This window comes from Seriola aureovittata, chromosome 1 (assembly GCF_021018895.1).
Source record: "Seriola aureovittata isolate HTS-2021-v1 ecotype China chromosome 1, ASM2101889v1, whole genome shotgun sequence".
Taxonomy (NCBI): Eukaryota; Metazoa; Chordata; class Actinopteri; order Carangiformes; family Carangidae; genus Seriola; species Seriola aureovittata.
This window is the reverse complement of record NC_079364.1, coordinates 7,797,835-7,813,602: the sequence shown is the minus strand read 5'-3', so window position 1 is coordinate 7,813,602 and position 15,768 is coordinate 7,797,835. Positions and strand designations below refer to the sequence as shown.

Sequence of the window (15,768 nt, the reverse complement as noted above, 5' to 3'; positions counted from 1 at the left end):
AAAAAGGAAAAAGAAAAGTGATCAGGACGACTGCTCAATCGTCTGGCCTTTAAATGTCAGAAAATAGTGAAAAAAGCCTATCCACATCTCCTAAATCCCATTGTCCTGGAAAAAATCCAATACCTAAAGATTTTCATTTTCAATGCATAAAACAGAAAAATCCTCACAATTGAGAAGCGGAACCGGCAACAATTGGGATTTATTTTATTTGAGAAGTGACTGAAACTAAAGGCCTGACACGTTCAATCATATTTTTGCAGTGCTGGACCATAAATTTCCGTTACTTATGTGGAAGTATTACACTACCACAATGTAAAAAAATACTTTTCCCTCTAAAAAAGTCTAATGGTTAATTAACCCGCATCAGTCTGACCTGGAAGTATGCGCGGTGAGGCGGGCGGTGCCGTGTTTCTACATCCGGTGTGTTCGAACCTCTCTCGGGCAGCGAAGGCAGACGAGCAGCGAAGAATGGAGAGCGCAAGTAACGACACTCAGCTGCTAGCGTGAAACATCAGTAACAACAAGTAACACCGAAAACCTCACATTAAGCTCCAGGCATTCGTGTACATTTGGCGTGACAGATACACAAGCTGTGTCCGGATCGTCTGGATTTATCACGGCGAAGGTGAGCCTGTGGTGTTTGCTTGCGATGAGCTAGCAAACCATCATTTGATAGTAGGCTTTTGGTTGTTAGCTAATATTTTCTTTGCTAACGGAGCTAATTTCCTTGTTGCGCTCGGACCAGCTGTCACCTACCCACCAGTAGGTGTTAGCTAAGGCGTTAACACTAGGCAACGAGTCCGGCTGTTTTGTTTGCTGGCCGTTAACTAACTCAGTTTTCTGTTTAACAAGAAAATGTCTCTATCGCAGTTTTTTTCGCAGGACATATTTTAAGCCAGATCAGCCAGTGGCTAAGTAATGTTTGGCTAACGTTAGCTTTGTTTCTGGTCAGTCAGGTTTTCTGTTGGCAAGCTGGAAAGCTAACTTGGCTAACGGTTAGTTGGATTACTAATCGATGTGACCATCACTAATGTTGGGCTGTCAAGGCTGGCTTTGTCCGTGAAACATTGGCGTGCAACTGCCAACTCGCTTCCTTGTTTTGATTGAACTGGAGGCCTGCTTACAAAGGATCGATCATCTTTATATTAGCCTCAGCTGCCTCTAGCCTACACTTCCTCACATATGTAGTATTACCACTACTTCTCGGTGCAAGGTTAGGGATGCATAGACAGGAGGGTACAGAATATAAAATGAGCGAATTGAACCAAGGCCTCTTCTCAGCCTGTTCAGTGGGCAGAGTTGAATTGAAGCATTGAATTGGTATAAGTTTGATTGTAGTGGAAAATGTCAAGTAAAATATCATCTCCCAATCTAGGTACAATATGGTCAAATGTGCATAGATAAAGTGGGATTTTCCTTGTTCAACTGCATACATGGCCTGTTTCTGAATCAATGAAGTCCTAAATAAAGTGCAGTGAAGTCCTCCATCTAGTAACATAATTTGTTATCCCATTTTCCACTAAGTAGCACTGTGGCGTGCTTTAAGAGAGCAGTGAAAACCTGTTCTCACATGGACATTGCATTAACACATACGTTACTACCTGGACATTTGCCCAAACCAAGGCCATGTAGATCCATGATAAATTATTGTTGCCGTCCTTTTAAATAAGTCATACTATAGGAAAAGCTGGTATAAAATAGATTCTGTGTTGCATTTATTCAAAAGGTAATGATAAAGTAGAACACTTCACTGAATGAAAGCCTGAAGAAAATCACTGTTTACAGGCCTCAACAAATCCACATTTAAGTATAAAGCTGTGTAAATACATTTGCATTTCATTCATGTATAGTTACAACATTTTTTTAATCCTTGCAGATTTTGCAATTGTCAAAGCCAGTGTCCAAGGCTTGCCCCTTCAACATATGTGCTGTTTATTACTATATAGTGTAGACTACCTCAGTAAAGTTCATGTAAGCTAAAAGTTGTCTTTACAAAATGGAAGATATACTTCTGCTGATCATGCAGCATTTGTAGGATTTTTTTGATCAAACCCTTTGGTCCGATCATCAGACCATTTTCATGGATGTGGGTGCACACAACAACCATATGTGCACGAGCTGTTCTGTATGAACTGATGGAGAAGGAAAACTGAATATTCTAAATTCCCACCAGTTATAGTTGATAAGTGCTGGCTTTAAGGAGAGAGGCAGCTGTTGGCTGGCGCTGCCACAGTAGGAGTCTGCACTGTTGGCAGGCCCCCCTCTCAGGCTGATCTTTCCACTGAAGGTTAATCACTCCACTCAGAGCCTTTATCTTTCTGTAAAAATGAAAAGATGTCAACAGATTAGTCATTTTTAATAGAGACTAATCAGCTAGAAGCATTTCAGTATCTCTAAGTAATGGTGCTGGATTTTAAAACTAGCAATTAACCAATTTCTTGTATTTTTCTAAACTATTGAAACATTTAGTTTTGATCACCAGCGTCATCAAACAACCCTTTTCTCGCCTTTTTGGTGTCAGTCTTGCTGCTATGGTTTTGTGCCTGTTATTAGACAGTAAACATTTGTACTTTTGTGTATGTTTTACACTCTCTCCACATTTCACTCAGATATAATAATAATAATAATACTAGCATTGTGAAAATAACATTAGAGCTTGTTTATATACTTTTATAAGCACAAATCACTGTGTCATCATTTTCAGTCTGACTAGAACTAGAAAATTAAATAGTCTGATGTAAATCTTCACCTAAAAGCATATTAGTGATGTGACACTGATGAGAGATCAGCAGATGATTTGTCTGTAGCCACAACAAATTCATTTTAAAAAGCATCCTCTGTAATATGTAATTATAAGAATGCTAAATATTTGTATAATTCTTGCATTTAATGTTAAATAGGTTCATTATTCAGTGTTCATAATGATGTTATCATTTCTTAAATACTCATACAGGTGATGTCAGAATCAGATTACACTATATCAAACATTAGACTGTGCCGTCATACATCTATACCATCAGCAAACAGGCAGCCACATTTACCACACATCTACTCTAATATAAGTCCAGCACAAAACCAACTCAAGTATCTAACATGAAAGTGTAATATGACACTGAAAATACAAAGCATGGACACAGTAACAACAATTAAGCACCACCTCAGCATTTCTCCAACATGCTCATCAGACCAAAGCCTCACCTGGTGAAGCAGGGATGGGAATCAAGAATCAGTTCTCATTTAAGGCTGTTTCTGTCTGATTCCCATCCTGCAGCTCTGACAGTATCAGTTCCTTGTATTAATACCTGCACATTGCTTACACCAGGTTGCTTTAATGTGAAACCTTAACCATAGCAGAAAATAAAGATGTTTTTTTTTCAGTGCATTTGAACAAACTGGACCAGGGCTAAAAGCAATATTAGCAGAGCAAATTTTAAGCAACCCTCACAAAACCAAATTACACTTAAGTATTTATCCACAAGTCATGACATTTTGAATTGCTGTAAAAAAAAAAAAAAAAAAAAAGAATTGTTAAACAAATCAGTAAAGAAAGGAGTCGATAAGCTAAATCTAATGGGATGTGAATATCTAAAATCCTTTCATGTCTTCTCCACGTGAGAAACAAAATTACTTTTATACAGTGCCAAAAGGTGTGTATCCTCAAACTTATCCTCACGTATCAGGAGACATGGCACCTCCACAGGGATAAAGACTGGGTATTCCCCACCTTACATCAAAACTGCAGAAGCCATTAATCAAAACCAAAGAAGCCATTTGTACAGACCACAGAGCATTTTCAGATCCTCAGTAACAGTCCAGCGGGTTGCTTGAATTTGTTCTTCACTGTATTAATTAGGTGGTCGACTGAGATTAATTTAAACAGACTTGAATATCTGTGTAATGTAATACATTGTAATTTAATGCATTTATTTTGTGAACCACTTATACAGACATGAGCCACTTACTATGGCCTAAAAAATGCTAAAGCATTAGCCCAACTCCTCTAACACAGTTTCAGCTAAAACTGAACATTTACAAATGCAGTAGTTGTATTGGATTGTATTACAGTTTCAAGCTGTAGATGGTGTTTTCTCCATCCCTGCAAGATAAATCAAACAAAATTTCGTTGTGACTCTTATTTTAAAATGTGAGATAGAAATCGGGTAGAAAGACCTTATTACTGACTTGGTTACAAGTTACATTTTATTAAATAATAACATATATTTCATAACGAGCACATAACACATAAATAACAAACATGTATCAATAACCAGAGGAAACGATAGACCTCTAGGTAGATATATCTTACCTAGAGGCTCATTACAGCATGTAATGTGATTGATGCACCTTTGTAATTAAAGGTTGCAGATGTTTTGCCATCTTCATGAAGTGTAGAATTGCTGCCTAATATAGTATGAATTAAGGTCTTGTCTAACTTTAATGTTTATTTTTCCCATCCTAATCCTCCGGTTGGGCATGTCTGAACATGTTTAAAACAAAGTGTGGCTGTGGTGTTACAGTCTTACTGGTAACACAAATGACAAATGCAGAGAAAAGGCAAAGACACTGTACATTCGCAAAAAAGAAAAAACGTGTTGGCCTCATTCAATTTACACTTTGTTCCTTCTCTCATACATGGCAGCACCTGTGACAGAAGTGTTAACTGTGCAATTCAAAATCAGTAAATGGCTCTCTGACTTTAATGTATAAACACCTTGAAGTGAAGCTTGCACATCATTTTCACTAAAAACAGAAGAATTCAAAACTGGTCTGGTTTAGGGCTGAACGATATGCACACAAAAAAATATTGCAATTATTTTGGCAGTTATTGTGATATGGGTCACGATTTTACACATTTTACTTTCATCAAAAAAAAACTACAAAAATGACAGCTCCTGCAATTTGGATATTGCACTTAGCCGTATTGCAATTTCGATAATATTTCGATCAATTGTGCAGCCCTACTCGGGTGTTCCTTGTGTGTTGCATGTGTTGCTCTCTCTTGTCTCATGAGAAGTGTTCAACACAGAGTAGATTTTAGCATCAGTGTTGTGGAGGTGAAGAAAGTTTTGAAACATTTGATCAGCCTTAATTTGCTTGAGAAGGAACAAATGGCCAACAAATGTGGTTACCCAGTGTCAGCTGACGGGTTAGAATGAATCTTTCCTCTCCTCCTTGAGCAACGTCCATGCTAACATATATGTAGATGTAGACGTCTTCAGTGTAACCATAATATTGTTGCAACAACTTTGAACAACTTGGAAGTTTAAAGCTCTGTTAGTAGTATTACAAGGTCAGGTATAATTCTGTAGTTTAACAGTGATGTATATATAACCACAGTTGCAGTCTGGGGTGTGAATAGGCTGAAGTGTGTGTGTGTGTGTGTGTGTGTGTGTGTGTGTGTGTGTGTGTGTGTGTGTGTGTGTGTGTGTGTGTGTGTGTGAGTGTGAGTGTGAGTGTGTGTGAGTGAAGATGGTAACCTGAGCAAAGCTAAACACTGGTGCACACAGGTTCAGAGGAGCCTACAAATGATTATTTGCACAATGGAAACTGTTACAGCTCACCACTGGTCTTTGCTGCAAACCTGTTTTATAGCCATGTTGTTCTGTTCCTGGTTTTATGTAACAGCAACAGTGCACAGTTGCCCTTGAGAGCAAACTAGCTGTCTTTGATGCTGAGATCTGTGCAGGCAATACTGAGCATGAGTCATCCGGAAGCCCACACACAAATACTTTGAGCAGCAGCCTTTGCAGCCGTGCTCAGGAATTACAACATTGTCATGAAAACATTAGCCGCTGTTGTTTTTTTTTTCTTACTGGAAACATAAAAAGTTGTTTTTTAATTGAAAACATAAAAGTATTTTTTTATTTATATTTTTCTTTGAATAATTAGTGATAATTATAATTAATGGAAGTGGCAGTCTGCCTAATGTACAGTTGACCTTTTCGACTGCAGTTTGCTCCAGTACACTAACTTACTGAAGATGCTTAACACAACAGGAAGTCCCCAAAGAGGCAGTTTAAAAAAATTTACGTGTGTGTGTATATAGTGTATATATATATGTGTGTGTGTGTGTGTGTGTGTGTGTGTGTGTGTGTGTGTGTGTGTGTGTGAGAGAGAGAGAGAGATTGCTTTATCATACAGCAAATTGTCTGTATGTTTTATAATCACATAATTTGATATTTGCATAATTCATGCCCATGGTAGAAGGGGTAGATTGAACCGAAATAATTTTGCTGAGTACTTGACAAAATCAGACGAGTGTCCACAAAGTTAAACTTTTGTGTCCTTGCGAGCAGACGTAGCTTTATATAATTGTTTACATAATATTTCCTGCTGATATCGTCCGCGGGGCTATAGCTGTGGGTGGTGGAGAGTCTTAGATACTTTCGCGATCATAAACTATGACTTAAGGTTTGTGTTGATGCTCAAACTGGCTGCTGTGTTTTCTGTGACCACTGTGAGTTGATGACTATCTCTTCAGCTCAGCAGTGCTGTTATAGTGAGCCACTTCTGTCCTCATCTACCACTGTCTACTTGTGTAGACAGTGTGTGATATGACTCAACTTTCAAAATGTGTTAGACTTGCGATCATATGGTTAAGTTGAAATTAGAAAATATTACACTGTTAAATTGTCAGTGGGAAAGCTATTATTCCTTATGATATTAGTAATCTTTTCTAAGAGTTAAGATTAGCAAATGGAGCTTTCTCTCAAATTTTCAAATTAATTGTCTTGCCCAAGTGTAATGTAGCTGCTCCACCATTTTCAACATGACATGGTATCAGGTCCCTTCAAGTGGAACTGTAATTGAAATATTTTGAGTGCGATAATTTGTTTTTCTGTTTTAAGAGCTAATATTTGTACAGTTTGTTAAAGAAGTAGCTTCCTGAAAAAGATCAGTCTGCATGTTGTAGTTGTTCTTAAGCCAGATATTATGGGGGATTTTATTAGAGTAACATGGGGGATAACTCCATGCTCTATGTCCTGCTCTCTATAGGAAGTTAAGGTCTTATCTCTTTGTCATGTTGTGTTCTTTCTGCCGCAGGTCTTCCACCTTCTCCTTCCTGTGACAAATGTTGAGGCCAGAGATCAGCCTGTACGACAGCTGCTAGAGGTGACAGGGTGAGGACGGGAGGAGTGTTGGTTAGCTGTACCAGGTTTTGTCTCATGAGAGTAACTGTGCCGCCCAGGCACTGCCAGTGACCAGGGCTGTGGCTGTGGTGGGCCCGGCCCAGGAGGCCTTTTTGTACATCACTCCAGGCTCCCGCTGACCTGTGCTGCTCACACCATGGATCAACAAAGAGATAAATATGGAGAGCGGCCTGCCAGGAGCACAAAGGTTTCCCAGGGCAGCCGCAGTGGACACTCATCTCGACCATCTGGCTCTTCAAGTTCCTCTGGGGTCCTCATGGTGGGGCCAAATTTTCGTGTGGGCAAGAAGATTGGCTGTGGAAACTTTGGTGAATTGAAGCTTGGTAAGTTAAGTTTAAATCTTGTGTTGAATGGTTCAAGACAAAGTGAATTTTGAAGTTCTTATAGCAGTTCTTAACTGTTCTATGTGTAACTACACTCAGTCATCAGATCCTTAGATACATCTAACCCAAACTAATACATCAGCCCTGCAACAAATTGTAACTTCATGAAGGTTATAATGTTCAGTTTGAATCTAAACAGTTTGCGGGAAGTGTTCATTCAACTTTATGGCCATTTTGAAGGCTGTACTTCAAAAAACTGCTACTGCTTAATTGCATTGCATTATACTGAGATATATTTCTAATATTTTGTCCATCCCATTATGTGAATCAGTATCTCAGTATAAAACCGAACATTAAAACTTTAATGAAGCTATAATCTTTTGCAGGGCTGGTCTATTAGACCACACTATCTTTGGTTGTTTGCTGATTAGATGTGCCTAATAAACTGGCAACTGAGTGTATCACTATCATCACTGATAGTTGCTTATACCCTGGTAAACATGTTGTGAAGGCTTAAGTGGTGTTCTTTACTTTTGAAAGCCATGTAATGTAAGCTTTTCCTTTCCTGTCTTTTTCAGGTAAAAATCTCTACACCAACGAGTATGTAGCTATTAAACTGGTAAGTGCACAGTTTGTTTCTCTGCTTGACTCCTCACCTCTGCACATATATAAATCCCAAAATGATAGATGAAATTGACATAGAAAGTACCAAACCTTTTAAATCAGGATCAATAACATTGGTCCAGAACTTGGTTATTCATAAATTACATCACCTTACAAGAACCATATTATTATTATTATTGTTGTTGTTTGAATAAAGTAATCACTACTGAAATAACTGAAATTGTTCATTATTATGTAAAAAAAAAAAAAAAAGAGACAAAAGACAGGTGCATGATGGAGCACTCAGTGTTGTTGAATTTACAGATGCATCTGAAATGTTACTAATATGATATAATGTCAGTGCTGGCAGTGATACAAGTGATACAAATGTTAGACAAGCACTCAATTAGACACATCTTGCATGTTTTTCATAGTCCTTGGCAAGAACTATGACTTAGTGCTCCAAACAAACCCTCTCAGGTTGTGCCAGTGTGGTGCAGTGAGTTGGCTGTGAGACTGGACTGCTCTGATCTTAGGGGAAAATGTGAATGAGGTGTAGACGCTTGGCTAGGTGTGTCTTTCCAGTGGCTGCTGGACTGGAAGTCACGACTCCTGAGTCATGCTTTTATTATCGCTCACTAGAGAGTCATAATTTCACTATCAAAGTATTATCATCACCGAGCAAGTAGGTTTCAGCTACTCACACTACTGTATGGTGTGCTGACACAGACGCAGAGTTTGGCACTATTAGGCCCTGTTATGAAATCTGGGAGTTTGTCTTTAGTTCATTATCAGGTTTCCCAAACATTTTATCAGAAATACATTTTTTTAATTGTCCCTTTTTAACTAAAATATTATCAAATGTTTTTTTACGGGATTTGACATTTTTCCCCAAACTGAGCAGGATGTTTATGTAGAGTGCAACATTGGGGAAAACTTTACAGAGCTCTGAAGTATTTGGGACAACAATTTCAGTACTTTTCAGGAGGACTCAGATAAGCAAGAAGTCTGCTGTGTCCTCGAGCAGAGTTTCAGACAACGATGAGGGACGTTTTCAATCCCAGCTGACAGGACATCATTTATATGTTTGAGATTTTGGTAGAGGAAAGAGCTGCTGGTGATTTTTGGGGAAAATTGATGTTTGTATTTGGCCTTAAGTGCGAGATGAGTCATGAAAAAATTGACTGACACTTCAGGTCACAGAATGACAATACAGACAAAACATTCATTTTCTTAAAGAAAATCTCATTGTTTCTTTCCTGGTTAAATATATTAGTAAAATTCAGTTTAAGGTGTTTTTCTTTCTGGTTTGTGAGGTTATTGTCATTAACTGAGCACTGGTTTGTCCACTGTGCAGGAACCAGTGAAGTCAAGGGCACCACAGTTGCATTTAGAGTACCGGTTCTACAAAACACTGGGAACTACAGGTAAGGTCACAGATCTGTTCACCTCTCCTCGTGGTGTCTTTGTCCGACTGCATGACAATGATTTGACTGTTTTGGAAGATCAGTGCACAAGATTGCATCATTTTCACAACAAGTGATTACTGCACTGTGGTTACATATTGATATTAAGGTGGGTCAGCAACTTATTTTAATCTCCAGACCTTTGTGCACATGAGTGTGTGAATGCCTACGTGCACAGAGACCGTGTTGAACAGTGACCTTGCTTGAAGATGGACTTACCAGGGGGGCAATTCACTATGAAAGGAGTTGACATAAAGCTTTATATAAACACACTAAACAGGTGCAGCAGCTAATCTTTTTTTTTTACTGTTTCACTGATCAGACTTCCTTGTTGTTTTCTAGGCTGAATATACAGGAGGTGTTGTAGACTATATTTGAGGATGCAACTTACAGTCAGTATTGTATGTTTGCAATGTCAATGGTGTCCAGACTGCAGTAGACTCATCATGTCCAATGCCCAGTTCTGATTGAACAAATAATAACTTCAACACAATGTGTATCGTTCAGTGTGTCACACTGGTGTTGGTCTGCATGGCTTTAGTCTGGGTATGTTGGAACATGTTTCTAGGTACACAGTGGGTATGTAAGTGGATTTTTTTAGGGGCCTGCCCTGACTGAAATCGACACTGATGAGAGCAGTGTTTCAGACTGGAAATCCAAAACTAAAAAAATCAGTTGAAAAATGCTGTAAACCGTCATAGAGCTGAAGGTGACTCTCTGTGGGTTCATCACTGTGCACAATCCATTTCACATGACACATAGTCATTTGACACACCTTATTATAAAAATATTAATGACTGCTTTAAGGGCAGGCTGGTCACTGACCTTAGTGCACATTTTCATCTGACTGAAAAAAATGCTTGTAGCAAGGGAATTTACCTATTTGGAGGCACCCGTTTATCTTTCTGTTGCCTTACTAAAACATCCAGAAATGCTGGACTTGAGTTACATTCACTGCATGAGGCTAAATCGTATGGTCAAAGCTCAGCACTAATACACATAACTAGATCCTCTTTAGTCGATTTAGATATGAACCAACCAATAAAATCATGTTTATTACAGCCAATATCGCTGCTCATCATTTTAGTTCAATACTATTAATTTTAGTGCAATACTAATGTGCATATTATTAATACTGTAGCACTCCTTTATTACTTCTAGTGCTGAGGTCACCAAATGTCAAAAACCTGTGACAGTTGATCCTGCAAAACATTAAACACTTTTTATAATTGGTGTAATTTTTATTTTACGTTTGTTCACACATGATTGCCAATGTCAACAGTTTCTCCTCTACACTGTCTCATTCATGGTGTTGAATACTGTTGTAAACACTAATGGTACAAACACTGACAACTCAATTCGTCTTATTCTAGATCCTTATGTTTTTGTTTTTTTTCCAGAGCCATGCCCTTTAAACTTTATTATCCAGGACCCAGAATGAAACACAATACAATAATAGTTGCTTTTCAACTTCTCTTCCCTTAACTCTGCTCTCTGGAGATTTTTTGTTTGTCATAAAAGATTAGTCAAGGTCTGCTGACGCATCCCTGTTGCAGCAACCACTGACAAGAATCTTGTGAGGATTGAATGACCGCAACAGAGAATTAAATTAAGGGCAGACATTTTTAGTCTTGGTATGAGAGGAAATGGGTGGGAACTCCAGAAACAATGGAACAATAGAAAAATCTTTTTTTTTTTTCATGGTGTCCATTGCTCTTTGGTAAAATGATAATTTACACCTAATGGTGGCAGTGACATTAATACATCTGACCCTGAGCTCTTCATGAGGTTAATCATGCTGGCTGTGAATTTATCAACCAAAGGTGTCTTTCAGAAAACAGTGATGGCACAGTGTCACAGTTTAGGGCTGGTCTCAATCATGGTTGGCATAGAGAATGAAAGCCATGTGTTTGGTCCTTGGTGTGCTTTTTGAAGCTCTACATGTAAGATAACCAGACTGGGACTATAATGGCTATTGTTTTGCAAAGGCAAGGACTGGAAAAGGCCAACTGTGCGGAAACTCATTAAATATTTAGAGAGTGGGTCTGCCTCCCTTAGTACTAACCTGCCTCTGTTCTCTCCTCCAGATGGGATAATGTGACCTCATTTCTTCTTGGCTGTGTGCTGTGCCACATTCCTCTCAGCCAATGTGGTTGTCACAGTGTCTGTGCGACAGGGTCTTTATGAATTAATGTGGTTTGACTCGGATGCTCAATCAGGTGTTGTTATCTGATGCATAACCAACCGTCACTGGATATTAATGAGGATGATTCAATCAGGAATCAAGCATCTCCTTCTGGATATAATGCGAGAATATTTGTCAGTGCAGTAAGAGTTGCATCTCTGCTTTGGCTTTACAACACAGCAGACGTTACTGTGGGGCAAGGACGAAGATGTTTTTCTAAGATCAAGAGGGTTTGTTCAAGGGTGGGTGGATCCTATTGAGCTATTAAAGGTATCGGCTGCCACTCTTCATCATGAAACACTACACCAGCTCTGTAACCATTTCGGTCCCAAGGAGGAAATATTTCCAGCAGTGGCAGAGCTCACTAGATTTTACAAGCATGTAAAGGAAAGGCCAGAGGTCTTATCCTGGATTTGTGTTTGCTCTAATGTGAAAACATGAATCATTGTTAAGAATAGAATTTAGTCATGGTGAGAAACTGGAGAGCAGTGTTTCAGTTGACTTCATGAACTTTTTAAAACCCGCAGAATAATCTTATCAGTCATTAAGGGGGAAACTTCAAAAATAAACATAGTGTCAAGTTGTTCTAGCGTTTGTGAGAAGGTACTGATATGTGACGTCATTCTGTCCACATGCTTTTCACACCTCTCATGGAGACTGCGTGTGTGAAACCTCTATAAGTATTTTAATTGAAAGGAAGTGAAATCATCTTCACTGTAATCACAGAGTTTACAGCTATCTCTGTTCTGTCATTTTGGTCACAATCACGTCACCATGACTAAAGAGTAAGTCATGTACATTTCCTTGTTGAACATGATCAGGCATTAAAGTTTACAATTTGAAGGCTAATGTATATGTATCACACAAAGTTGATGTCATGCTGTTGACTGGCAGAACTCTAAAACATGCGCCCTCACTAACGTTTAATAATTAACCTGTGCCAGTGTTTCCACATAAGAAATACATTTTATTGTGTCTTTAATGGTGAACATGCCTGGACACTTGAAAATCAAAGAAAACCCAAATCTTCCTATAGCTGTCTTCCTGCATAGAATGATAGTGTACATTGTCTATGTCAGTGTTTCAGTGCAATTACAAATGTTGATTACTTTTAAAGTGGAACAACCTTCACAGCTACTTTCAGACACAGTTGCAGTTTTGTACTTAATCAATCATACTGTCACTGATGAATCTTCCATTCTTTTAGAAGAATGCATAATTAGTTTTAGTTCCAAATAAAATTTTGGAACAAAAAAAACTAATTGCAAATGGTATAACAAAATGGGACGGCGGTCAAATAAAGGAGCCAACAAATGATCAAATTAACAATCAACATCATGTGCAGATTTAAGGAAAGTAGCAGCTGAACTGAAGCAAACCAGCAAATATGTCTGTCAGAACTGTAAACTGGTCAGTGTGATGTTGATTTGATTTTAAAGCTGAACAACCAATCACAGGCAGAAATGATAGTGCAGGCAGCCAATCCAAAGTGGATCGGCACAGTGCACAAAACTTGATGTCAGCCGAGAGCTGGCTGTATTCCACAAGAGCCATAAAATATTCTGCAGAACCAACACGAGTAGCCTTTCTCTCCTCAGTCTACATTTCCCCTTCCAGCCCACAGTTTCTGCAGTGAAACACACCTGTCATAAATTTACAATGCGAAAAATCAATTTCTCCACCAATCTTTAAACTTCTTATCCCGTTGCGGGGCACTGGAACCTACTGCAGCACACAGTGGGTGAATAATGGGATACACTCTGGACAGGTCCATCACAGGGCTGACACACACACACACATGCACACACACACACATCTATAGTGAGAAAAACACATTCACACTCACACCTACAGTCAGTTTAGAGTCACGAATTCACATGACCCGTGTTTCTTTGGACTGTGGGAGGAAACCCACACAGGCACGAGGTGAACATGCAGACTCTACACAGTCGGCACCACACACTAATCCCAACCTCATTTCTCTGACGACTTCCCCTTGACTTTGTTTTTTTCTGTAATTATAAATATACACACTTGATGTTGCAAACATGCACTAAGAAAATGCTGTTTTAATATTGAGGCGTTGAAATTAAACATGTTACAATACACGGCGTAAAATAGTTCAACAAAAATACATATATTTCTACATCCCCTCTTCTTTGTAGCAGTGATGAGTAAATTATTAATAACAGAATAACTACTACCAGATGGTCAGAATAAAGCATCCAAGCTCAGGACTGGTCTCGTCGCGAGGTTTTTCAGAGTCCAGACAGAGATCTGGACTTTGACAGCTGCTTGAAAAATTGCACACACAGAAAGTAGCGTGCAGGGGAGATTTGGGTGGTTGCCTTTTGAGTCGGGCTTAGAATCAGTCATATTCATTCATCACACATTCAGCCTGTTCCCCTTTTGTTGTAAAGGACTGCAGCCAGAACGTTATTAGATTACAGTAATGCATAGGAAAATGTATTCTTTGATGGTCGTACTCGGGACCAGCTGTTTTATTCAGTGCCTGATTGAACTGATACATCTGTGAATAAAACCTTTTGTAGTAATGATTTTTTATACCGTTTAATTCTTTGATCACAGACCTGCTGCTGTGATAATGATATGTAATACATCTTGATCCAATATTTGTGTTTTACTACATGATAAAATAATACTAGAATGAGTAAAGCTACCTCTGCATTCAAATACCATTACATCTGTAGAGAGAGGCGTGTCAGTCTGTATGGTTTGATCAGGATTTGAGCAGACGTCGTCTCCAGCATGAACGAAATAATGAAATTCAAAAGCGAATTTAACAGTCCTACATGTCTCACTTGCTCACAGCACTGTCGACCAAATCAGTACAACACCGAGGCATTGCACTCATTGACCTTAAGGAAAATGGAAGAGAGTAGTCAAAAGTGGTACCCACAAAATTGGTAGCTGACATCAAGGTTTGAGTTCCCCCCGTGCGCAATTGGAGTGTACTTTGCAGCAGAGGACACGCAGATTCGATCTCATATAAGGATTGTTTTGCCGTAGATAATGATGGTTCTGCCATCCCAGGTTTCCCTCTGCCCGTAAAAAGCTTGTTTTCAATTGTACAACCGTTTATCCAATTATTTACAGCAAATCTCCAATCTGACACATTTTTTCGGCCTCCCACAGGCACCTAGGGTTTCAAGGCACTCATTCCTATGGTACAGTTAGCAACCCACAGAACTGCATAATTGTGTCCAGAAACACAGGATGGAGCACAGCATGACTCCTACAAGCCCATATGCTAGCTGACAGCATTTGTGCCACCTTTCCTGCTGCAGTGTAATTCCCATTACCCAGCTGGCAAGTCAAATGTCTTTAGCAACATATTCAGTATAAATATGTTAATGCACTACATCAGGATTAGTATTAGTATTTTTTGTTTATCAGTCTGTGCTTAAATTACCTGAGCAAAATTATACATTTATGACTGAAATTTTGTACCTTCACTAAACTTAATTGTCCCAACTCGTTTCTTGGTGTGATCACTCTCAACTCTTCAAGCTTGTACATAAACGCAGATTTAAATACATTAAGGTCAGAACTTAAATGTAAAAAGCTGCTCCAATCAATATTTGTATGTTAAAATGTATCAAATAATTGTGTAATGTGAAAGGTGTCGCAGAATACTATCTCTCCAATCTGTAGTTCCCCTCAGCTCACTGAGTGTTTTACCATCAGCTCATTGTTTTGCTTTTACAGCCGGCAACTGAACTGTTATGATTCACTCTCACCATGTTCATTGACTTATTTTCCAGCACAGCAGGCAGCTGTTTTCAATAAAAAGCTCAGATAAATCCACTGTACACAGCTTCCCCAGCTTCACAGACAGCGAGCGTATAGCTGGTAAACATAGTGGAACAATAATAGATTTAGTAGGTAGGAAGCCAGATATTTTCCTCAGGAGTTGGTAGAGACCACAACGAAGCTAGCGAGTAAATATTGGACTCGGGTGAAACACACCTTGAATTGTGTAAAGCAGTGTGCAAGCAACTGTTTTCTAACATGTTCAC

At 38.9% G+C, this 15,768-nt stretch overlaps 1 protein-coding gene across 4 annotated transcripts in view; it reads left to right on the top strand.

Annotated features, from left to right (window-relative positions):
* Positions 1–413: 413 nt before the first annotated feature.
* Positions 414–15,768, top strand: part of csnk1g1 (casein kinase 1, gamma 1) — a 33,473-nt gene continuing 18,118 nt past the window's right edge. For 2 of the 4 annotated variants that reach the window (XM_056374737.1, XM_056374728.1), the window contains exons 1-4: positions 416–625; positions 7,045–7,474; positions 8,053–8,093; positions 9,435–9,504. In XM_056374737.1, coding sequence (XP_056230712.1) covers positions 7,288–7,474; positions 8,053–8,093; positions 9,435–9,504 — 298 coding nt within the window. In that variant the 5' untranslated portion in view covers positions 416–625; positions 7,045–7,287. Of the gene's footprint in view, positions 626–7,044; positions 7,475–8,052; positions 8,094–9,434; positions 9,505–15,768 lie in introns of all 4 variants that reach the window. The other 2 variants (XM_056374720.1, XM_056374746.1) reach the window with 2 other exon arrangements.